The sequence below is a fragment of the Microcaecilia unicolor genome, chromosome 6, assembly GCF_901765095.1.
Source record: "Microcaecilia unicolor chromosome 6, aMicUni1.1, whole genome shotgun sequence".
Classification (NCBI taxonomy): Eukaryota; Metazoa; Chordata; class Amphibia; order Gymnophiona; family Siphonopidae; genus Microcaecilia; species Microcaecilia unicolor.
In genome coordinates this window covers 297,158,456-297,183,633 of record NC_044036.1, presented here as the reverse complement: position 1 = coordinate 297,183,633, position 25,178 = coordinate 297,158,456, and the positions used below count along the sequence as shown (strand labels likewise).

The 25,178-nt window shown below is 44.3% G+C and overlaps 1 protein-coding gene across 1 annotated transcript in view; it reads right to left on the bottom strand.

Annotated features, from left to right (window-relative positions):
* GAS7 (growth arrest specific 7) overlaps window positions 1–13,516 on the bottom strand; it is a 78,542-nt gene extending 65,026 nt beyond the window's left edge. The window contains exon 1 of the mRNA XM_030206325.1: window positions 13,336–13,516. Coding sequence (XP_030062185.1) covers window positions 13,336–13,440 — 105 coding nt within the window. The 5' untranslated portion in view covers window positions 13,441–13,516. The remainder of the gene's footprint in view (window positions 1–13,335) is intronic.
* Window positions 13,517–25,178: the final 11,662 nt, after the last annotated feature.

The following is a 25,178-nucleotide window of genomic DNA, read 5'->3' as shown; positions in this document are numbered from 1 at the left end:
CGATCGCAGGATGTTTTTCTCTCACAAACATCCAAGTTGCAATTTTCAACACCCCAATTTTAGAGGTTTTGCTCCAAATTTCAAGGGGGTGTTGGGGGCGTGTTTTGGGTGGGACAAATAGACTTTTTCTGCAATAATGGAAAAAAAAAAATGTCTAGGGCCAAAATTAAAACATTTTTGGCTAGACCTGTTTCAATCATGACTAAGTAGCCAAAAGGAGATGGGGCGATAAGAGCCCAAAAGCTCCATATCTCTGCCAGGCTTGGGTAGTACCACAATGCTAGCAAGCATCAAGGTACCTGTGGGCTGCCCAGAGCCAACATAGTGCTTGGAAAGGATCAATGATGTTAATCCCCAGAATCTTATAATATTCAGGCCCCAGACCATCCAGGCCAGGAGCCTTAGCTAACTTAAAATGCTTGAGTGCTTCTTGAATCTCAGTCCCAGAAACTAGTGCACTGAAGCTCTGCATTTGATCCAGAAACAAGGATGGAAGCTGAAATGCTCTAAAAAAAAACTCCTCTCTCCCAGCCACATCACAAGAAGTCTTGTCGTATAAAGACTGGTAAAAATCCACAAACACATCCTGAATCTCAGACTCCCAAGTGGACTTTACACCAGAAGCAGTCTTTATCCTGGTAATGACTTGCTTGGCAGCCTTACTCCTGACCAATGTGGCCAAGAGCCTACCCGCTTAATTTCCCCAATGGTGAAGGTTATACAGCTGAATATCACGCACTGCTTGTTGATTTAAGATCAGATTTATTTGTTTCCTAAGTGTCATGCCCTGGAGAGAGGTGAGCTCTCGGGCCATCCCCAAGGATTGGAGACAGAGCCGACGTAGACCCTAACCAACTGCCGTTCCCCAACAGTTGAGCCCCCGGGTTTGGGCAGCTGGTTGGACTTCAAAACAGTCGGGCAGGGTCAGAAGGGTATGGAGGTCAGCGGGAGTGGAGTGTAGGTCAGATCAGGCATCAGACAGGAGGAGTCAGATACCAGGCATGGGTCAGAGGAAAACAGAATCAAATGAGCAACTCACAGGAAACCAAGGTGTCCAGAGCCGTTGCTGCAGCTCTGAATGAGACAGCAGGATCCCGCTGATGAAGGGATGGTGTCTGACGTCATGCATGGATCTCCCACATGGTACCCGGAAGGACAGTCCTGCCATGACCCAGAGTTCCCATCAAGAAGAAGTCATGGCGGACCCAAAAACTCAGCCCCGAGGAGCAGCATGAATCAACCCCCAAGGAGGCTGGTTAGAGAAGCTGGTATGGAATGACGCTGTTGCAAGAGCACAAGACGTTCCTGCTCTCGTGCTTTTATAGTATGCACAGTATACTCTATGATCTTCCCGCGTAGTTCCGCCTTGCCCACTTCCCAGTACACAACGGGGTCAGGCTCCCCAGCATCATTATCTCCGAGGAAGTGGTTCCATTCCAAGAATGCCTGAAAATCTGAATCCATGTATAATATGGGATTCATCCGCCACTCCTCAGAGGACTGTCCCCAAGAGAGGCTTAAGTCCACCCACACCATACCATGACTGGACACCACTGCATCGTCAACGTCTGCCACCATTTGCAGTCAACAGAAGGGAAGAGGAGAGGAGGATATAATCCAGACGAGCATGTACTTTGTGGAAATGAGAAAAAAATGTGTAATTACGATCATCCGGATGAAGCACTCACCAGATATCCAAGAGGACCAGTTCATGCACAGGGAAATTAACTCCCCTCCCCTCCAATCCCCTTGGGCACGCTTTTGGAGGTTTACAGTCAACAAGTGGGTCAGACATTTTATTAAAAACCACACTCACTACCAACTGGTAGTCTTGTAACGGGGCCAGAGCAGCCAACAGGGTGGGAAAAAATTTATGAGGATATACATTTGGGGCATAGATCGAACACAGCACCATGCGCTTCCCCATAAGCTCTCCCATCCAAATCACAAAACGACTATCCAGGTCAGATATAATCTTATGCCTCAAGAAATCCACCCTTTTATGAATTAGAATTGAGATCCCTCACTGTCTGCCATTGTAGGATACAAATGCCAGCTCCCCAACCCAATCCCTCTTTAATTTGTTATGTTCCAAATTGGTGCAATGTGTTTCCTGCAATAACAAAATATCCACCTTCAAACACTAACTATAATTTAAGATCTTCGTGCGCTTTACAGGACAATGAATCCTGTCCACATTCAAGGTGGTTACGTGCAGGTCACCCATCCCAAAAATACCAGCGCTTCAGTAGTTTTATAGACAACAGTATTACAAAATAAACTGGAGACTGCAGCACCCCAGCTAGACCTTCCTAGTACAAGTGCAGCAGGAGCACAATCATACAAACATAAACTGAATGCTACCCAATGACATGGAGTCCCCCCCATCCCACAGTCCCCCCCAAAGAAACAGCCCCCCTCCCAGGAATCCCCACCCCATACCCACCCTAACATCCCAAAAATACACAAGCCACATCAACACACAGACCAACATCCCATACATCCCCTGCCATTCACACCCCTCCCTCTGTCCAGTTCCATAATTCCCCTAACCCAATCAAAGCCCACATCCCGCCCAGTCCCCTCCCCCACAGCTATCACAATATATCTAATCAAATTAAGGAACTCTCCACTGGAAGAATACAAATATAAGCCATAGGTTAAAAAAAAGTATAATGAACCGAGCAAAAATACAAAACTCCAATTGGTCCTTGTGCTGGTCTTACTTCCCAACTACTGTCCAAGCACCTGCCCATCATTTATTTTAGTTACATTTGTACCCCGTGCTTTCCCACTCATGGCAGGCTCAATGTGGCTTACAAGGGGCAATGGAGGGTTAAGTGACTTGCCCAGAGTCACAAGGAGCTGCCTGTGCCTGAGGTGGGAATCGAACTCGGTTCCTCAGGGCCAAAGTCCACCACCCTAACCACTAGGCCACTCCTCCACATAACACAGCAACAACCATGAAATCACTTATGTTTTGTTTGATTTCATCCTGTTTCCGTATAGAGATCCTCTGTGTTCATTCCATGCGTTCTTGAATTCTGTTGCTATTTTTGTTGCCATCGCCTCCGCTAGGAGGGCATTCCAGGCATCCACCACCTTCTCCACGACAAAATATTTTCTGATGTTACTCTTAAGTCTACCACCCTGCAACCTCAAATCATGTCTTTAGTTCAACCACTTTCCTGTCTCTGAAAAAGATTTGTTGATATATTTCAACATCTCTATCATGTTTTTCCCTGTCCCTCCTTTCAACTAGGGTAAACAGAGGTGCAAAAAAGAGGCAATATATCCAAACATGGATTCTAACTGAAATCATTTGTGCACTTGTTAAACAATGCCTCCTTTCTTCCCTTCCCCTTATTCCTCCCCTCCCATTTTAATCTCCCTGTTTCTACCTTTTTCCTTCTCCTTCCTTCTTTTCCCTTTTCCATTTTTCCTCCCCATCCCTCTCTCCTCCTTCCTTCATCCTTCTCTACCTTCTCCTTTCTTCTCCTTCTCTTTCCTCTCTTTCTTCTCTACCTTTCTTTGCCTCCCTTTTCCCTTTTTTCTTGCTCACTCCTTCTCCTTCTTTTTCTCCCCTTCCTTTTCCTTTCCCCTCCCCTTTTCTTTGCCTTCTTCTCCTCTTCCTTTCTTTTCCCTTTCCTCTTCCCTTTTTCTACTTTTCCTCCCTCCTCCTCTTCCTTCCTCTCCACTTCTTTGTTCCCTCCATTTCCCCTGTTTCCAGTTTCTTTTCTCACTTGGCCCCTACCACTCTACTCCACTCTATCCCATCCTCAAACCCTCCCTTCTTCCCAAGCCCCACTCCTCCCTCCTCTCCATTTGTCCTCTGTCCTTCTTTCCCTCACCCCTTCCACCCCCCCCTTTCCCTCCCCTGTCCTTCCTTCCTCCTATTTCTATCAGTTTTTTGACACATCCATCAGCAATGCATGGAGATTAAAAATCATTTTATCAGCTCTATGTTTGCATGGATGGCTATTTTTGGGACTAGTGGTTATTTTTACACAATATGCCTAATGGTTCTTGCTGACAAATATGTTATATTGACAGGGCTTTTTTTCAGGGGCTACTCGGGTGTACTGAGTACTGACACCTTTTCCATTGTCCCCAAATATTAATGAAAGAGCCCAGGCTCTGCACACCAGTACTGCCTTTTCATAAATTCTATGGCTGGTTGCAGGGGCCCTACCTATTGTAGGATAGGTCCTTCAGTGATCACCCCCTTCTGAAGGATAGCCTGGCATTTGAGTACTGGCACCTTTCTTTGCTAGAAAAATACTCTGGATATTGATATGTGTATTTTACTAGCTCATCACAGTCATCCATGATTCTCAAAATCTATATTAAATATTGATAAATAGTGTCTTTGTACAAATGAGTGTTCACACACAACCTAGTACAATTGTATCTTTGTTTTATCATGTATCATTCTGCTGAACAGTGTTTTATTTTATGTTATCTCAGTTGTTCCTTTTTTTAGCTACGTACCTAGCACAGACATTTCAGGAAATGCTACTCTTGGTGCCATGCTTGTTACCATGGCAACCTGTTTTTTTCAACGTCCTTTTTTGTTTTTTTACATATAAACTTGTACAATACACAGACAATTCATTTATCAATTTTAGTATGAGTTCACACTGAGCTGCTGCTTATTTACTCTTTTCGCAAAGCTTTCTTGTGCAGACAGTATGACAATGCAAAATATTTATATATTTTTTTCTTTTGTCACATATATTTAACATTGTTTTAAACCAGGGGAGGGCTACAACCCAGTCCAATTTTTTAAGATTTCCACCATAAATATGCATGAGATCTGTTTGCATACAATGGAAGCAAGCAGTGCATGCCTTTAGTTTTAGTCATCTTGGTGTTGTTTTAGTCATATGGATATTAAGATCTTACTGCGCAGTTAGCGCACACAGACAGGCTACCTTAGAAATGCGTTAAAGCGTTTTGCAGTATTTTGCTTGCTTCTGTGCACTACCACATGTATTATCAATTTTTTTACAAATATTTTTCAGAGGGGGTGTGTCACGGGCAGATTAGCACGTGCTAACTGGATAACGCAATGTTAACGTGGGGGCATTTAGCGCCTCCTAAACAGGAGGCAGTAAGTGTTCCTGTGTTACCTCTATGCAGGTACTGCATGCTAATGACAACATAAGCACATGACCCGCAATAAAATATATTTAAACCCCCCCCTCCCCCAAAAGTGCTGCATTAAATCTGGGCTTAGTGTGCAGTAAAAGCCGGCATTATCACACGTTAATTCCAGATTCTAGTGCATTTCAGTAAAAGGGCCTCATTATTTATTTATCAAATTTTTGTGGCCCTGACTCCATGATTGCGGCCAAATAAAGCTGTGTGACCCCTCCAGAGGTGCACAATAATGATGCACCTATGCGGAGCCCACCCTTGTCATGATCCCAAATGCAGATTTTGTGACCCCCCCCCCCCCGACCTACAGTTTGGGAAACACTAAGGTAGAGGCACTTTAGAAAGCGTACACTGTTTGTTTAAGAGGGGAAGTTATCAACGTGGGCTGCCATTAAGACGTGTTATTTTACCACTAACTCGTGCTGTTTTAGCACAGATTCCATTTTATGCAATGGGACCTACTTACTAATAACTGTGGTTAACAGTAAAATAAAACATCTTAACAGTAGCTCATGTTGATAACTTCCCACCTCTATTAACACCTTAAAGGGGCATAATTATCAATGTGAGCTACTCGGACTTGTTATTTTACTACTAACCAGGGGCATAGCTCTGTGGGGCCACGGGGGCATGGGCCCCCGTAGATTTAGCCCTGGCCCCCCTGCCGCCAACCCCTTCGAACTCCCCTCCCGCCACCAACCCTCCCCCGCCGCCGTCAGGTATCTTTGCTGGCGGGGGTCCCCAACCCCCGCCAGCCGGTCCTCTTCTTCAGCGCGGCCGCGTTGCTGATCTTCAAGGGCAGGCTTCTGTTTCTGTGAGTCTGATGTCCTGCACATATGTGCAAGATGTCAGACTCACAGAAACAGAAGTCTGCCCTTGCAGATCAGCAACACGGCCGTGCCAGAGAAGAGGTACCCGACGGCGGCGGGGGATGGTTTGCGGCGGCGGGGGGTCGAAAGGGTTGGCGCTGGGGGGGGTCAAAGGTGGTGGTGGCAGCAGGGAAGTCAAAAATGGGGGGGGGGGGGGGTTAAAATGGCGGGGGGGGGGGGCGCCGGCACCAAGGGAGGGTTAAAATGTGCCCCCTCACCTCAGGCTCTGGACCCCCCTCCTGCCGAAGTCTGGCTACGCCCCTGCTACTAACTCGTGTTATTTTAGTACAGGTCCCATTTTATGCAATTAAGGGCCCTGTTTACTAAGGTGCGCTAGTGTTTTCAGCACGTCCTAAAAATTAGCATGCGCTCAACGCTTGAGACACCCATATAGTCCTATGGGTGTCTCTAGCATTTAGCGAGTGCTAAAAATGCTAGTGCAGCTTAGTAAAGAGGGTCCTAACAGGGGTTAATGTAAAATACATCTTAACGGTAGCCCACATTGATAACTTCTCCTTTATATTGCACTCCTTTGGTATATGGTACTTATGTAACCACAAGTTTTTTTTAGAGGGCACAAATGTCTCTGCAATCGCTTATTGCTTCTGTTGTATATGAGGAAAATGAGACTGAGTTCTGTGGGTGTCATCGTTGATGATACATTGAAACCCTGTGCTCAGTGTGCAGCGGCGACTAAGAAAGGAAATAGAATGTTCGGAATTATTAGGAAAGGAATGGAAAACAAAACTGAGAATGTTATAATGCCTTTCTATCGCTCCTCAAATACTGTGCGCAATTCTGGTCACCACTTTTCTAAGTGACGAAAATGAGGGGATGGGATGACTTCTCTAAGAGGAAAGACTAAAGCGGCTAGGGCTCTTCAACTTGGAGAAAAGACGGCTGAAGGGAGATATGATAAATGTCTATAAAATACTGAGTGGAGTAAAATGGGTAGAAGTGAATCGCTTGTTTACTCTTTCCAAAAATACTAGCACTAGGGGGCATGCAAGGAAGCTACTAAGTAGTACATTTAAAACAAACAGGAGAAAATATTTCTTCACTCAATGAATAATTAAACTCTGGAATTTGTTGCCAGAGAATGTGGTAAAAGCAGTTAGCTTAGCAGGTTTAAAAAGGGGTTGGATAATTTCCTAAAAGTCCATAAGCCATTATTAGGATGGACACTGTTTTACTGCTCTGGGATCTTGCCAGGTACTTGTGACCTGAACTGGCCACTATACTGGGCTTGATAGACCTTCAATCTGTCCCAGTAAGGCTGTTCGTATAGTCTTAGGTAGGACTGAATAAAATGCATTATGGGCTGAAACCAAGATTTTATATTTCATTCAATAAGACAAGATAACTGGTGTGCTTCTTTCAATAATGGGGTCAGATGATCACATTTTAAATGTATTTATTTGATTTATTATTGGGATTTATTAACCACCTTTATGAAGAGATTCACCCAAGGCTGTGTACAACAGATACAGTTTAACATAAAAGTTACAATTTTGTTAATAGCATAACAGTAGTAAAATGACTGAATATAAATATAAATACAATCAATGAGGTCAACTTGAAAATAGCAAATTAAGACCTAGTAATAGGACTAACATGATAACAGTATCAGAAATAGATACACACATTTAACAGCACTGTAGAACAATCATATAACAGAAATATGATAAATGTCAGTATAATACAAATGATACTGTAATAGACAGCATGGAAGGACATTCATATAACATAGATACGATAGATATGATGCAATATCAAAATGCTACCAATGAAACACATAATAGGCACACATTAGAACATTCAAATAACATAGATATGATGCTAATGCTATTTTTATAATACAATGAAACATCTTACTATGTAGCCTAGGGGGCAAGTGCAGTCGAGATATATAGAGGGGACAAGATGAGTTGAACAAAGTCAACTGGGATAAATGGATGGGTAACTAAAATGAAGGCAAATTAAATGTACAGTTGAATAAGACATGAGGAACTGGTCTAAGTTACAGGGTGTGAAGCAAGCTAGTCCAGGTGTAAAGTGAGTGAATAGTCAGTCACCACGTGTATTAAAGGCTTGGGAGAACATCCGAGCTTTTATCTGCTTCCAGAAGTAAGCGTAGGCTTGAAGTCAGTGTAGCTCCTGTAGGAGTAAGTTCCAGAGGATTGGGACAGCGCCTGAGAAAGCTCACATGTGGGTATCACATTGTGTAATTTATTTGGTGAGGGTACAGATAGTGATGCTCTATGAGAGGAACTTAGAGGACTCAAAAGGTGTGTAAAAGGTGTACTTTGTCCATTTTGTCTGAGAAACTTGAAAATCACACATAGAGATTTAAATTTAGCCCTGTAAGATACTGGTAGACAGTGTCGTTTTTGCAGGATGGGTGTGATGTGATCATGCCACTGGCAGCCTTCTATCAGTTGTGCTGCAGCATTTTAGAACGTAAGAATTGCCATACTGGGTCAGACCAGTGGTCGATCTAGTCTAATATCCTGCTTCCAACAGTGGCCAATCCAGGTCACAAGTACCCGGCAGAAACCCAAATAGTAGCAGCATTCCATGCTTCCAATCCCAGGGCAAGCAGTGGCTTTCCCATGTTCATCTCAATAGCAGACTATGGACTTTTGCTCCAGGAACTGACTTTTTCAAACCCAGATACACTAACCAATGTTACCACATCCTCTGCCAACAAGTTCCAGAGCTTAACTATGTTGAGTGAAAAAATATTTCCTCCTATTTGTTCTAAAAGTATTTCCATGTAACTTCATGGAGTGTCCCCTAGTCATTTCTACTCATTCTGTACCACTCAGGATTTTGTAGACCTCAATCATATCTCCCCTCAGCTGTCTGTTTTCCAAGGTGAAGAGCTCTAACCTCTTTAGCCTTTCCTCATATGGGAGGAGTTCCATCCCCTTAATCATTTTGGCCGCTCTTCTTTGAACCTTTTCTAATTCCGCTATATCTTTTTTGAGATACGGCCACCAGAACTGAACAAAATACTAAAGGTGAGGTTGCACCATGGAGCAATACAGAGGCATTACAGTATTCTTGGTCTTATTTACCATCCCTTTCCTAATAATTCCTAGTATTCTGTTTGCTTTTTTGGCCACCACTGCACACTGGGCAGAAAATTTCAGTGTATTGTCTACAACGACACCTAGGCGCAAACTCTTTTTAGTTTGACAGGGCATTGCAATAGTATAGTCATGATGATTATCATAGCATGGACCACTGTGGTCAGTCTTGGCTTTTCAATATATGGAGAGAGACTTCGTAGTTGCCGCACATGATAGAACTTGTGGGACCAAAGTAACGAGTCTAGCAGTATCCCAAGATTCCTGACTGGTGATTTTAAGGGGAGTTCAAACTTCCTTAAAGGTATTTTTTAAGTCAGGTGCTTGTCCACTTGTGTTACAAAACCACAGAATCTCTGTTTTGCTTGGGTTCAGGCACAGTTTGTTGTTTTTCGCCCATTCCTGAGTTGCTATTAGATAGGCAGTCAATTTAGTCAAACTCTGGCTAGATCTGGTTCAATGGGTATAAGTAGCTGCATATCATCAGCACAAATATAGAATTGTATCTATTAACCAAAGCCGTACAGATAGACTTGAGGTAGATATTAAATAAAATAGGTGACTATGGATTCCTGTGGCATCCTGCAGTTTAATGCCCAAGGTGACATGTTCGTGATATTGCTGAACAGAGTTGATTGTTGTCTATCTAACAAATAGGGTTTGAACTATGTAAATACTGTGCACTGATACCTGTTTCTGACAAGCTAGTAAGCATGCTATTATGATCCACAGTGTCAAATAAGTCTGATAGCAGTATTTTGAATCAAGCAAAACAACTTTTAATGACTGATGCAATGTGTTGCTCAAAAGGTAATTTAGAATCTAAAGTGATGCCCAGGATTTTGACAGATGTCTCAATGGACAAAGTATGACCCAGTATAGTTGGTGACACTGCGGGAACAGAAAGAAAACCTGTATTGCCCTACACTTAGTAGGATTTGATTTAAAAGGATAATTATCTAACCAAGTCACTATTTTATCCAAACCATTCTTGAAACTAGAGTTATCTGGATGATCACAATCTATATAGGCAATAAGTTGGAGACTGCACCTTCAAAAGATATAAACAAGAGGGCAGCTACTAAAATGATCAGTGGTCTTTGCCATAAAATATATGAAGTACATAAGTACATAAGCACTGCCACGCTGGGAAAAGACCAAAGGTCCATCAAGCCCAGCACTCTCTCCGACAGCGGCCAATCCAGGCCCCAAGAACCTGGCAAAAACCCAAAATTTAATAACGATCAATGGACTTTTCCTTCAGGAATGAAGACAGACTTAAAGATCTCAATATGTATACAAAGGTGGGAGAGGGGAGATATTATAGAGAAATTTAAATACTTATGCGGCATAAATGCAGAGGGGTTAAGTCTTTTTCAACTGAAAAGAAGCTCTGGAATAAGGGGGCATAGGATGAAAGTGGAAGGGGATAGACTCAGAAGTAACCGGAGGAAACACTTCTTCACAGAAAGGGTGGTGAATTCGTGGAACAAACTCCTGGTGGAAGTGGTGAAGACAAAAATAGTATCTGAATTCAATTGGGACAAGTACACAGGATCTTTAAGGGACTGACGGGGAGAGTAGATGGCATGGATGGGCAGAATGGATAGACCATATGGTCTTTATCTGACTATATTTTTCTCTGTTTCCCAATGTTTCTATGTTGGATATCACCTGCAAAGAAGCATGCTAGAGGTTTTGGCCATCCTTGATATAACTACTAAAGGTAATGGTGGCCATTGTGGATGGCTCAAGCATAAGGAAGGAGCAACTGGGCATCGCTTCCACCCCACTAAACCCTAGAGACTCCAGCAAGCATAGGGAGTGAGTCAAGGAGTGGGAGGCTAGTGGGATGAGCATGTCGTTTACATCTGTTGAGCCTGGGAGATTAGGCCTAGGTTTGGCTGCTATGTGTTGAGCAGTTGCCCACATGTAGGGGCCACAAAGAATGCCTTGATTAGGGGGACTGTATGCCACAGGGGAGTCGTCAATTGAAAGGTTTCATGGGGAGGCCATAATCGGAGGATGGATGGTATTGGGGGGGGGGAGTCCATCTGGGGGGATGTCAATGCTGGGATCAAGGTCTTTTGCAGAGCATTGATTTTAGAACGCTGCTCTCATGCCTATGTGTGTGTAGGGGTGGGGGGAGGTGGATTCTCCTTTCAAACTACCTCTTCCGTTTTCACTGCTCTTCTGGACACACAGAGCCAATACATACAAACATGCCCCACAGACATGTACATAACATGGATATCCACACACACACACACACACACACACACACACACACACAATTTGCGCAACGGGATTTACACCAGGTTTCATCTGCAAGTCCTCACACCCAAAGCTGAGCACCAAATTCGGCACGCGATGCTATTCTATAGAGTGCCTATCCCTTTACAGAATTTATTTGTTGCATTTGTATCCCACCTTATCCCACCTCTTTGCAGGCTGAGTGCCAAATTTTCATCATCATTTATAGAATTTGGCCCTATGTATAAAAAGGATGTACTTTTCTTCAAGAAGGGGGCATTTTTTATTTAAGAGAAGTGCGTCCTATTTCCTCACAGTGCTCACTCTCTAAGAAGCGTGTGCACTATTATCGATGAATGACATTTCATCACAAAGGACAGCCCATCCTTACTGCTAATGCCATTAGTGAATATTATTACTAAATAGATCCCATTGCTTCAAATGCGACCTGCAGTAACATGCATTAATGCGTATTAGCATGCGCTAACACAGTAGTGCTGTTTAGTAAATTTATTTGAGATGCTTCCTTCGTCAAGTGCATCAAGGCGGTTTACATATGAATGTCCCTAGAGATCTTTGGTGTTTCTAATTTTGAAAGCACAAGGACAACTTCATCTTTAGATAATTCTTATGCTGGTCCAATAGCAAGTATCACAACCTGCAAAGAATCCTGTCTGAACTCTGCACTATCTACACAGGTATATGCATGAGGTGGGCATGTAACAGATACGATTGTACAGTAGCAGAAATGGCAGACTCTTGGCACCTTATAGACTAACCAATTGATGAAGGCATGAGCTTTCCAGGAAAAAAAAAAGTCCACTTCATCAGATTTGTACAGTGCATCACAAAGAATAACCTAGAGCTGCTAAAATTAATACCCTGCGGGTTGCTTAACAAAACTCTGCATGTGAAGACTTTCTTTGCATCAAGCTTCAGAGAGCAATTAAAAAGCAAATCTACAACAAAAGCAAATACTGCCTATTTATACAGCACTGTAATCAAACCCTGACCTACTGTATGCAGTCCACCTCCACCTCCTTTCCCCATGCTCTTTCCTGATTTGACCGTTTATACTCCAGTCACTGTTTTGGTTTTTTTTGGGGGGGGGGGGGGGTTGTTGGTTTTTTTTTTGGGGGGGGGGGTACAAGTGTCTCTGCCTTCTTCCTCCCTCTGCACTCTCCAGCTGTAAATTATTGCCTCACTTTTTCTCCATGCAGGCATCTCTCTCTCTCTGTGAATACTCCTTTCCCAGTCTCTTTGCTGTTTCTCTTTCTAGTTTAGAGACTCTTGCTCCTGGCCTCCCCGGCTGTCTTCTTGCAGGGGTCTCTGCTCTCCTTTCTCTATATGTTCCTGATCCTTGCAAAGCTCTACTCTCTCCTGTTTTCTCTGTATCTTCCTGATCCTGTTCCTTCCTTCTTCTTTTTTTAATCCTGTGACTGTCTCCTCTTTTTTTTTTTCCTGCTTCAGTCTCTTTCCCTGCAGACGTCTCAGCTCTCCTCCTCTCTCTGAACATTCCCTTCCACAATCTCTCCAACTGCCAGTGTCTCTGCTCTCTTTCTTTATATTCCCCTGCCCCAGTGTTTTACCCTGCAGGTGGCTCTGCATTTTTTCTTTCTATACATGCTCATACTCCTTTCTCACTGTCCCTTGCCTAGTCTTTCCTTGCAAGGGTCTCTTAATCTCGCCTCCTTTCTCTGTGCTCTCCAGGCTCCCCTTGCAGGGTCTCTGCTTTCCTCCTACGCTTCAGGGGTTCAGGGTAGACCGAGCCAGAATTATAACTGTGATTAGTGTCTCAAGAACAAAAGCTAAACTGTAAATCTGATGATAACTTCTGCAAAATCAGTGTTAAACTTCATGTTTACATTCCTAGTCCACTGCATCATCTCTGTTCTGCTGGCTGTGTTTCCATGGCAACCTGCTTGCTAATGCCCCCGAGCTAGCATTTGGTTCTTACTTACAGTGATCGTGGTCTCCTTGCTCCGCCTTTTGGTTGTCAACAGGGAGCCTGGACTCTGAGGAGAGAAGCAAGAGGAATCGTCAAAGCTGCTCTCAATATCTGCCATGTTGTGCTCCCTTCGATGCTGCTTGTGTGTGTGCAGGGCAGGTACTGGGAAGCACTGAGGTAAGGGTAAGGGTGGGAGACAGCCGAAGCTCCTGCACTGCCCGCAGAAACAGCAAACGCTTCCACACCTCCCTCCTTCCAATCAGTGCTGAAACGTGGGCGCTGCTTAACCCCACAATTGCCACAGCGCTGCTGCATAGACAGTATGGACTCACAGCTTACAAGCTTTGGTGACTCAGGTTCTGTTTGTTTAACTTGTGGGATGGGAGGGTGTGAGTAAGGTTAAGAGATTACATACTTTCTTTACATGTTGTGCTGGGGGTGTGTGTGAGTAATTCACAAACACAGCCCCCCAGAACCCTATTTATGACTATAATATGGACTTTTAATTGCTTTAAATAGTGTCCAGGGTCGTGAGTTGGGGGCTCACTAAGCATTTTCTGATAACTCAAAGGCACCAATGCACCTTTTGTGTAGGTCGATAGATGCCATCTACAGGGGCTCACCTTGGTGGTTCTTACCTACAGAGAAGGTAAATTAACACATGCAGAGGAATTTTGCAGCTGTGGTGTTTACAGGAAATGTTGAATATTGCCCGACTTCTCCTCTTTCCCATCGTCTCTCCCTTCCCTCTGCACCTTTTGTGTTGTTGTTCCTCCTTCTTCCTACACAGTGTGCCTTGCTTTTTCCTTTTTTTTTTTTTTGAAGGTGCAAGACAGCAGGGTCAGGTTTCCACCCCTCTCCAGCCCATTTCCCCTTTGTTGTGCCCCATCCTCTTTTCAACTTTTATTTTCCCTTCTCCAACCGCTTTTCCCTCATCTTCCCCTCCCCAACCTCCTTTGCTTTCTCTCTTTTGCTGGAGCTAATTTAAAAATAGTGTGGTATCACAGCTTGGTTGCTTGCCATTCTTTCTGTTCCCACCTCCTCTCATAGCTGCAGGTTTGCCTTCCTTTCCACTTACAGTAAATAGGCAGCAACAGCAAAGAAGGAGGGTGTGTGTGTGTAAGCAGGGAGGGGGGCAGTTGTGTAGAAGTACTTATAATATCTCACCTATTGCAAGGTATAACGCTCAAGCCCGGTTTAGCTGTGGACAGAGTTTCTAAGCAGGGGCGTAGCTAGGTGGGGGCATGGGCCCCCACAGATTTAGCCCTTGCCCCCCCTGCTTTCGCCCCCCCCCCCCCGCCATATTCGACCCCCCATCCCGCCGCCAACCTAGTATTCAGTGCCGGCACCCACATAGCAAACTGGGTGAATTTAGGGCTGCTTGTGAGCAATCCTAAATCCGACTGCTTAGCTATATGGGTGATGGCTGAATATTGACTGACACCACATAACAAAAAAAATAGTCTTCAGTCATCCACTCTCTCCCAGCTCCAGTCCCAATACCCCCTCCCCTCTCCCTGGTAACACCAAGTCTCCTCCTCTTGACCAAGCTAACCCCCCCTCCTCCCACCCATCTTCCAGGCAGGATAAGCCTCCCCCCTGAGCATACCTAAAATCCCTCGTGGTCTAGTGGGGAAGGTGGGAACAGGAGCAAAGCCCAGTTGCTCAATCCCTAGCTGCTGCGACTCCAAAATGGCTGCTGCAACTCTAGTGGCAGCCTCGCGATACTTTGGTAGTACAACAAGGCTGACATGAGAATTATGGCAGTCATGTTGGAGAGGCAACCGCTAGGGGCAGGAGCGAGTGGGCTTTGCTTCTGTCCTCACTGCCTCCACTGATCCACCAGGGACTTCAGGTAGGCCTGGGGGAGGCCTATCCTGTATGGAGAAGGGGTGGGAGGGGGTGGGAGGTTTAGCTTGGTCAAGGGTAGGGGGCTTGGTGTCACTGGGGAGGGGAGAGGAAGATCAGGACCAGGACAAGGACTGGAGTGGGAAGGAAGATCAGAGTGGCTGAGAACTTTTTTTTTTTTTGGTATGTGAGTCTCAGCTGAATATCGACCGGGACCCACATAAACTCCAGCACCCAGCACAACTTAAATTAGCACCAGATATTCAGTGTTGGTGCCTAGACATGACCTGACACTGAAATTCTGGGGCTAATTTAGCCAGTTATGGTCAGCATTTAAAAAGAACTTGGACCCATATATATATATATACTAGTGGAACCATGCCTGTTTCAACAATGAAACGGGCCCTAGGAAGGCTGTCATGTAAGCTTTTTTTTTTCTCTCTCCCCTGCCCTCCCCCTCAATGTCCAGCAATTCTTCCCTCCACTGCCCTCCATGTCCAGCTATTCTCCTCTTCCCTGCCCTCCCATCCGTGTCCCGCGATTCTCTCCTCTACTGTCCTCCCATCCCATCCATATCCATCAATTCTCCTCTGCCCTGCCCTCCCCTTCCCTTCCTCTCCACTCCCTCCCTCCCCTTGATGTCCCGAGATTCTCTCCTCCCCTCGATTTGTACCTGAACGTTCTCTGGCTGGCTGGCGCTGGCTTCCATTCGTAACATCCCTCCTGACGTCAGCTCGCCTCCAGCATTCCCTTCCCTCTCTCACTGTTCCACCCTCTGACGTCATTACGTCTTGATGCGAGGGCAGGACAGTGAGGGGGTATGGAACACTGGAGGCTGGCTGACGTCAGGAGATGTTATGAACCCAGGCAGCCAGGAGATGTTACGAACCCAGGCAGCCAGACATGGAATGTTGGAGGCATAGGAGCCAACTTTTCAAAATTATTGGGGGTGCTAAGCCCAATGGAAATAACCCCTCCCTGGACACATACAAGGAATTTTCTCAATATTGGGGGTGCTCAAGCACCCACAGCATCCACAGAGTCAGCTCCTATGGTTGGAGGTGCAAATTATTATATAGGATATATATATACTTTTTTTGTCTATGTAGCTGTAGTTTCAGATTCTATAAGTACTTTTGATCAACAGTTTTAACAGTTGATCTCATAGAAGGAGCTGCAATTTATAAAGGTAGCATAGACAGCTAGGCAAAGGTACCCCCTTGTACCAAGTTGGGAATGACTTATGGGGACCAGCATTTGTGTGATGACTTCTTGGCAGTCTCTCACCAGGGTGGTTTGTCATTGCTTTCCTTGGTCATCTGTACCCTCCCCCCTCCCCCAGCTAAGGCTGGGTACACATATAGGGCCAGATTCTATAAATGGCACTAAAAAATTGGCATAAACAAAGCCCAGCGCAATGCCATAAAAGGTATAGATAGGCAGAGATAAACTATAAAACAAGAGACCTCGGCTGTGTCTTGTTTCATGCCAGGAGCACTGCCCAACAACTCACTAGCATTGTCTTTGGTCTCACAACGTTTCACAGAAACGTATATCTCATAACACAAATATTTAATGAACTAGTTTTAATGTCAAATTCCCTTAAACATTTTTTGGAATCACTTATCTTAATCAACTTCATGAATATTTCACTGTCTCAGACCCACGCCAACATGATATGTTTTGTAATGCTGCGTCAGGGCTTGGTCCTAAATAAATGTAAAAGAGACAGTTACTAAAATAAACTAGTAACAAATTCTAAAATACTACCAATCAATTCAATATAATCGCTTAGCTATACCGATGCTGTTAACATCTCTCAGCATACTTCAAAATGGTGCTGTAACTATTAGCGCCACCCTTATAATGACAACGTACACAGCTCAACCAATCAGAAACCTCAAATCAGGGAAAACCAATCAATTTCAAGATTAAGGCCTGCAGGCGCCACTGTGTCTAAAATATAGATCCATCACTGTTCCTTATAATTAAGTAAAGATAGACCATCGCCACCCTCCATCCCCAAATGGATCTGTTTGAACACTCGCCAGCATATATCAATAGAAGTATGGTTCTTCTCCAACCAATATGACACTAGAGAAGCTTGAACATTCCTACAATTTATTCGGGATTTATGCTCAATAAGTCGCTGTTTAATAAATCTAGAAGTCCTTCCAAGAGAAATAAGATCACAGGGACATAGTATGGCATAAATGACAAAATCAGAATTACAGTCTGTATTGTCTCGGGAAATAGTTTTAAAATGTTGAGGGGTATCCCACATGGGACCAGTGATTGCAGTAGCGCACTACAGACATTCACCACAGATGTCATGACCCTTAATAGTGACTTCCTCAGCAATATAGTCTAATCTTTTATAAGATAGCATTTCGAGGCTGTCCAGGGGATCCAAGATGGCTGCCACTACCTAGACACGCTGAGGACCTCATTCCCTAAGCAGTGAATTATGTCAAAATGACGGGGAAGGGCTGCAGCCCGAGCTTCTGTGCCGCCTTCCCCCTTACCTTCCGGTCCGATTGATTGATACTTGAGGACCTTGGGACAGGATATAGTGACCGGAAGCGGACCCATGATAGGCGCCGGGCTGGTAGAGGAATTATCAGCGTCTTTCGAGCAGGATGTTACGCTGAGCCCTGATCAGAGGACTCCGCCCCCACAGCCCCGGTTGACCAGCTCTCCCTCCAGAGGATCTGAGGGACTTCCGCCACAGAACGTCGAGGAATGCCCTAAGATAGACGCTCCAATCCAACTAGAGGGAAAGATAGAGGGGCAGTTGGAGACCCCCAGGACGACCAAAACCGAGGACAGAGAGGAAATGAAATTTCGAAGCATTGGAGAAACTGGCTGAGGTAACTCTCGATTCTTTATGGGATTTAATGTCTCAAGCTGTACAAACTTTTACTAATCAAACTAATAATTTATCCGAGAAAGTATCTTTGATTGAACAAAGAACGGTTAAGAATGAATCTGATATGAAGCTATTCAATGAAAAAGGAGAAAAAATGGATAAAGAGATTTCAAACATTGGAAAACTACAAGATGTAATGATGAAAGATATTGTAAATATGAGGAGAAAGATGGAGATTTATGACAATTATGTGATATACAATAACCTCAGATTTATAAACTTTCCAAAGGTTAAAATGGTGAAACCAATAGATATGTTAAAAAGGTACCTTCAAGAAATTTTGGAAATTCCTCAAGAAAGTTTACCACCTTTTAACCAAGTTTATTATGTTCCACAAAAAGAACTGGTTCAGCAAGAACAAAACGCATCTTTAGATGACAGAACAAGCCAAACCAGCAACTTTGATAGCCACATTAGCACTAACACCAGATAAAGCATGGCTCTTTAGGCTGTTCTTTAGAAACAGGGATAGATTATTTCTTGGATTAAAAATTAATTTGTTTCCAGATGTCTCAAAAGAGACTCAAAGAAGAAGAAAACAATTTATTTTGTTAAAACCGGCAGTTCTCCAATTACGAGGAGTATTTTTATTTCAGATTCTCCTGTAAATGTGTTATTCCACATAATTTGATTAAATATGTTTTTTCAGATCCTTCACAATTAACGTCTTTCATAGCCTCCAAAAGTACAACTGGAGTATAATAATTTAAATTTCCTGTTTATGTCAAGGTATTTACTGTATTATTAATATATTTGTTTCCTTTGAATACCTCTTGAGATTTGATTCTTGGATCCCCCCATTCTTGTGGACTTGAGTGTTATATTTCAATTATTATATTGTAATTGTTCAAAATTCCTTTAGTGATTATATTCTCGAAATATTTAACACTTTTCAAATTCAAGTGTATAGCCTTGAAATATGATGTAAAATAATTATAAAAATAAAATAAAAAATAATAAAAAAGATAACATTTCCCCTACAGTCCGTCCTCGTTGGTAGGCAGTAATGAGTGGTTCCTGAAAACAATGATGAATCTGAAGTACATTCCTAAACTTATACATCAAGTATGTAACTAATGATATATGAGTGGTGTATGCCATATATCAAGCCACTAATCTATCATGATTGTGTGCGGTGTAGTATTGCTGCAAAGCCTCATGGTAAGCATATTGTGCATGATAATATTCTTTTCTTTGCTGATGTGGTATAACCCTGGGCTCTAAATCTACCCCACAGAGCCTTAGCGTGAATTTCGAAATCTTCATCTGCAGAGCAAATCCTATGTACTCTAGGAAACTGACTAGTAGGAAGATTTACACTTAATGTATATGGATGAAAACTGTCAAAATGCAATAGCGTATTCCTAGCTATTTCTTTCTATAAAGTGTAGTGTGAATACATGCATCCTTGCAACATATTTGAACATCCAAAAATTGAATAGTGGTATTACCAAATTGAGTCGTAAACTGAAAAACAGACGTTAAGGTATTAATCCAAACTTGAAACTGTTGTAATAATTCATAGCCTCCTTCCCAAATAAAAAAGATATCATTTAAGTAACGTTTTCAGAATCTAATATACTGAAACCAGTTGGAGGAGTAAATATATTTCTCTTCAAAATTCAGCCATGACCAAATTGGCCACAGAGGGGGCCAAGGAGGCTCCCATCGCCGCTCCCTGATGTTGCTGAAAAAATCACCCTTGAAAACAAAAATAATTCTTTGTTATTACTATAGTCAGTTTCATAAGAAATATGTAGGAATAAGCTGAAGACCATCCCGAGACTCAAACTTGTTCTGTATTATCTCTAAAGCTGTTTGCCGAGGAATAACAGTGTATCGGGATACAACATCCATAGTTACCAATAATGAATCAGGAGCCAATTGTATATCATAGACTAGGCGTTGAGCCCGTAAAAACGGGCTAGTATAGGACGGGGGGGGGGGTTGAAAGGCCCCCCCCCGCCGCCGAGCTCGCCGCTACCCCTCCGAGGTCACCGCTTTGACCCCCCCCCGGAGTTGCCGCCACCCCTCCACCCGGGCCGGGCCCTCGCTTCGCTATTGAAACAGCGCGGGAACGCAGCACACAGCTCAGATGAGCTGCCGTCCTTCTTCTCTGCCTGTGTCCCGCCCTCGTGGGCGAGGGCGGGACACAGGCAGGGAAGGAAGGCGACGGCAGCTCAGCTGAGCTGTGTGCTCCGTTCCCGGCTGTTTCTATAGCAGAGCGAATGCCCGGCCCGGGTGGAGAGTGGGTGGCGGCGGCGACCTTGGGGGGGGAGCGGTAGCGACGGCAATTTCGTCCCTCCCCTTGCGCAGTAGAGACCCTCTCTGTCCCGCCCCCGTCATCACATATTGACGCGGGGGCGGGACAGAGAGGGTCTTTACTGCGCATTTGCGAGTGAGTTCGGTCACTCGCCTTTTATATGTTTGATTGCATACAAAAAACAAGTAGTGTCCTGAAGATAAGATTTAATTTCACTTTGGGCTGTAAAAAACAGTCTACAAATTTACTCAATGGTTCTAGTACCATATGACAAAGTGATACAATCAGTGTATTCAAATTCTTATGAATTATGGGTACAAAATATATCCGTAGAATATGTGGAGTACTAACACACACAAAAAAAAAACACATTTCTTTGGCAGTCAATATATTGCTCAAAAATGCCTCTCCCACAACAGTCTTGATATGATCTTGTAATTTAATCGTAGGATCATCATCAAAAACCCCATAGGTTAGGGTGTCTCTTCATTGTCTCTCAGCTTCTTGCACGTATAGTTCCAAGTAAGCCATTTGAATGGCAGGCAGAGATTTTTAGTGTCCAATGTTCCTGTAATAAGCCATATGGGAACAGATTGATGGGAACATTGGACACTAAAGGGATAACACAAAAGGTTGGCAGTGAGCATTTTCCCCTGAGGAAGCCTATTTGGTGAAACGGGTCCCCGTTGGGACCAGGGGCATAGCCAGACACCCAATTTTGGGTGGGCCTGGGCCCAAGATGGGTGGGCAGAAGAACTCCGCCTTGTCCCACAAGTGATTTGGTTTCTCCCTCTCTCGCCTGCATGCCATATAGTCTCTCAAACATCCCCCCTCCCTCGCATACCCACTTAAATAGTAGATTTTCACCGGCAGCGAGCAGCAACTAATACATACTGCTCATGTTGGCCCCACAGCTTTCCCTCTGATGCAACTTCCTGTTTCCGCATAGATGGGAATGCATCAGAGGGAAGACCCTGGGGCTGGTGCGAGCAGTATGTATCAGTCGCTGCTTGCTGCAGACAAAGATCTGCTATTTACAAGGTATGCAGGAGAGACAGTTGTTGGGAATTTTCGGCTGGTGGGGCTTGGGGATCTCTGCCAGCTACATCATAGGTGTGCTGCTACTGGGTGGGCCTGAGCCCAACGTGGGTGGGCCTGGGCCCACCCAAGCCCACCCTTGGCTACGCCACTGGTTGGGACCACTCCAGCTATGAAGTTAAGTGATTTTTCAAACACACGGCATATACATGTGTATTTCTGCTTATAAGATTTAAGAAAGTATATATGCATTTTGTTTAGATCTAAGAAGATTTCATGTTTATATTTTGAATAAAAAATGTTCTTGGAGGTTTTTTTTTAACATAGTAATATAGTAGATGACAGCAGAAAAAGACCTGCATAGTCCATCCAGTCTGCCGAACAAGATAAACTCATATGTGCTACTTTTTGTGTATACCTTACCTTGATTTGTACCTGTCCTTTTCAGGGCACAGACCGTGTAAGTCTGCCCAGCACTATCCCCGCCTCCCAACCACCAGCCCTGGCACAGACCGTATAAGTCTGCCCAGCACTATCCCCGCCTCCCGCCACCGGCTGTGCCACCCAATCTCGGCTAAGCTCCTTAGGATCTATTCCTAAAAAACCTGGAGGTTTTTTAAGACCAAAGATAGAGAACCGTGAGCTGTCTGTGTATTATAATTGTCTACCTGACTGCTGTTTTTGTTAGGTAAGACAGTCACAGCCAACTCAGGTCTTTTTTTCCTCCTTTTTGGAAATACAAAGAAAGCAAAAGGATTTCTAAGGAATGTCATAAACTGTGTGTTTATAGTATACGTTTTACAATCTGCAGTACATTTATAATGTGATTTATCCACTATAATTTTTGGTGTGTTCACTTTTATAGTGGTTCTCTTTTTTGGTTTGTTAACTTTCTTTTTAGAAAGTTATTAGTACCCGTCTAGACTACTGTAATATTGTTTACTTGGGATTATCTAAACAGAGATTAGATTGCTTACAATTAGTATAGAATGTGGCTGCATTGGTTTTGCAGCAGATGAAAGTTCAGGAACACATTTTTCCCATTTGTAGCTGATTTACATTAGCTCCCTGTTATCAAGATAATCCATTTCAAGGCCTTGATTTTAGCTTTTAAAGCATTAGATGATTTGGGACCACATTATTTGTAGGTCAAATTGAGCGGGTTCTCTCCAGAAGACTCAGCTGGTGAGATTGTATTGACAGTCCAGGGTGGAGGATCGCATGATTGGCAACTGCTCGAACCACTGCATTTTCTACCAGGGTACGTGTCTTGTAAAATAAATTACCATCAGTGGTGCTCCAAGGCTCTGTTCAGTGTGGATTATTAAGGATAACAAGTTGTGGTATGGGAGAAGTGGGCTGTCACATAGAGAAATGGTTTGGGGGCTTTTTTAATGACTGGAGGTGTAAATATTCAGCTGATGGTGGTCACCGTTTCTTTGGATACCACTGGCATTATTCCCTGATTCTCAATGCTTCGCCATGTCCAAGCACCAGCATTGAATATCCGGGTCTATCTTTTATCGAGTTAAGTGCGATATTTGTACTTAGCAGCCCTTTTGCTAAGCTGCGCTAGGGCTAACCCGCATGTAGCGCACGCCAAATCGACACCACCACCAGGCTAGTGCGGGTGCCTGGTGGTAATTTTGAAGTTGGCGCACACCGTTTCCTATGGTAGAAAATAATTTTCTATTTTCTATTGCGAGGGGCGTTCCCGGCAGTAATCGGCAGAACAGCTACACTGCCATGTGCTGCTTGATTACCGCACGAGTAGCACGTGAGCCCTTTCCGCCAAGTAAAATAGGTGGCATTAAAGGCTCAGGCAGTAAACAGCCGCGCGCTACTTTTCATATTTGCATACGGCCATTTACTGCCCCATTTTTAAAAAATGCCTTTTTCCCAGCCACAGTAAAAAAATGGCCCAGCGCGCGCCAATTTCAGACGTTCAAACTAGCGCAGGCCACTTTTTAACACAGCTTAGTGAAAGGACCCCTAAATCACTTAAGCAAAACTGGATAAAGATGGAACAGTGTTTTATACAGTCTGATTTGTCCAGTTAACTGAGGGGCCAATGCTCAAAACCAGACGCAGGCACTAGAAGTGATTAGCGCCAGACTAGCGTCCGCATTAGTAAGCACAGAATGTCCAGAGGCTCTTGCTTGGGAGACAACATGAAATAACAGGCTAATATGGTCAAACGGACATTAATGAGGTCATTTCCTAATCTCTCCCAATGCTCAGAGAACAGCGCACGAAACAGAGCCACCTTACCACTGAAAAAAAAATTAACACCAGCTCGGAGCAAGTGTTAGAGTGTTTGAAGAGAGGATTTCTCATGATTCTTTCTTTAAAATCTGCTGCTTTTATTTAATTTGGAAGCAGAAGGAAGCCCGTGCAAGCCCCTAAGCATTGGTAGTGAGAGCCGAATGTGTGCGAGTCAAAGCAAACCCAAAAGTGAAAGCGCACATTGGTGCCTGTTTCCTGTGTTTAAATACAAGCATTGCAAGTACAAAAAAAAAGTTGAAACACTTACATTCAAAGGTGCAGAAAACAGATGCCAACCAATGTGTGATTCACTTTCGGGTTTGCCTGGCGCATGAGCACAGGAGCTGAGCTTATAGCAAAACTCTTCTGCATATGTGTCACGCATTTTCCCCCCTTGCTTTTGTTTTTATAGAGCACAGATTCTATAACACTGCGCGTAACTGTCACGTCTGTGGCCGTGACCAACCTCAGACTTACCTTGTTCCTGGGGGTCAGCTTCCTAGCTGGCTCCTGTTTCTTCTGTCTGTCCTTTCTGAGCTAGCTCTGGCTCTGTGTGCTGGCTGCATCTAGCAGCATGACACTAATTGCCTCACTATACTGCACCTGTGGGTGTTGCCTGGGTTAGCTCTCTCTCTCTCTCTCTGTGCTGGCTGCTTCCAGCATGACTCTAATTGCTTCACTACACTACACCTGGGTGTGGGAAGCCTCTCTGTGTTTCACTGTGCTTTCTGCCTGCTCTGTGGGTTGTGCCTGAACAGCCTCCGTAGTTACTTAGAGATTGCTGCAGCTGTGTCTCTGGTGTTGAAGGGCTTTATTAATCACTTAGAGACTGCAGCCTTTGCATCGTATAAGGTCCCTGGTATGCTAGAGTGCTCTGTGCACTGCTACATTGTCCAGTTCTGTGTGATTGCCTAGTGTTTGACTAGTTAGCTTGGGCACAGCCTTGCTTGGTAGCCTGTGTACAGCTTACTAGTTCTTCTGTGTTTGCTCTGTGTGAGTTCCTAGTGTTTGCCTAGTTAGCTTGGGCACTGCTCTGCTTGTGTACAGCTTCTAGGTCTCCTGAGTTTAGCCTCTGGTTTTCCCCGGTGGGGTTTCCTTGGTTTCTGGAGCTTCAGCCCTAGTCTTATCCTTTGCCAGTTCTCCTTGTTACTGGAGCTCCAGCCCTAGTCTTGCTATTGGTTCTGACCCTTGCCTGTACCTATCTACTGCTCTGCTAGCCGCCTGCCCAGAGACTCCTGCTTTGAACCTGACCACGCCTGTCTCTGCCTATTGCCTATACTTGGATATTCTCTGCCAGCCACCTGTCTCTGCCTATTGCCTATACTCAGATCTTCTCTGCCAGCCACCTGTCTCGGACTATTGCCTGAACCCGGACATTCCCTGCCTGCCTGTCTCACATTAGCCTAGGTACCTGGGAGCACGGCTGGATCCTGACTCCGGTTGTTCCTGTTGCTGGTTCCAGTTCTGGTTTTCCTGTAAGCCCTACCGGCTGCTCGAACCTGAGGGCTCAACC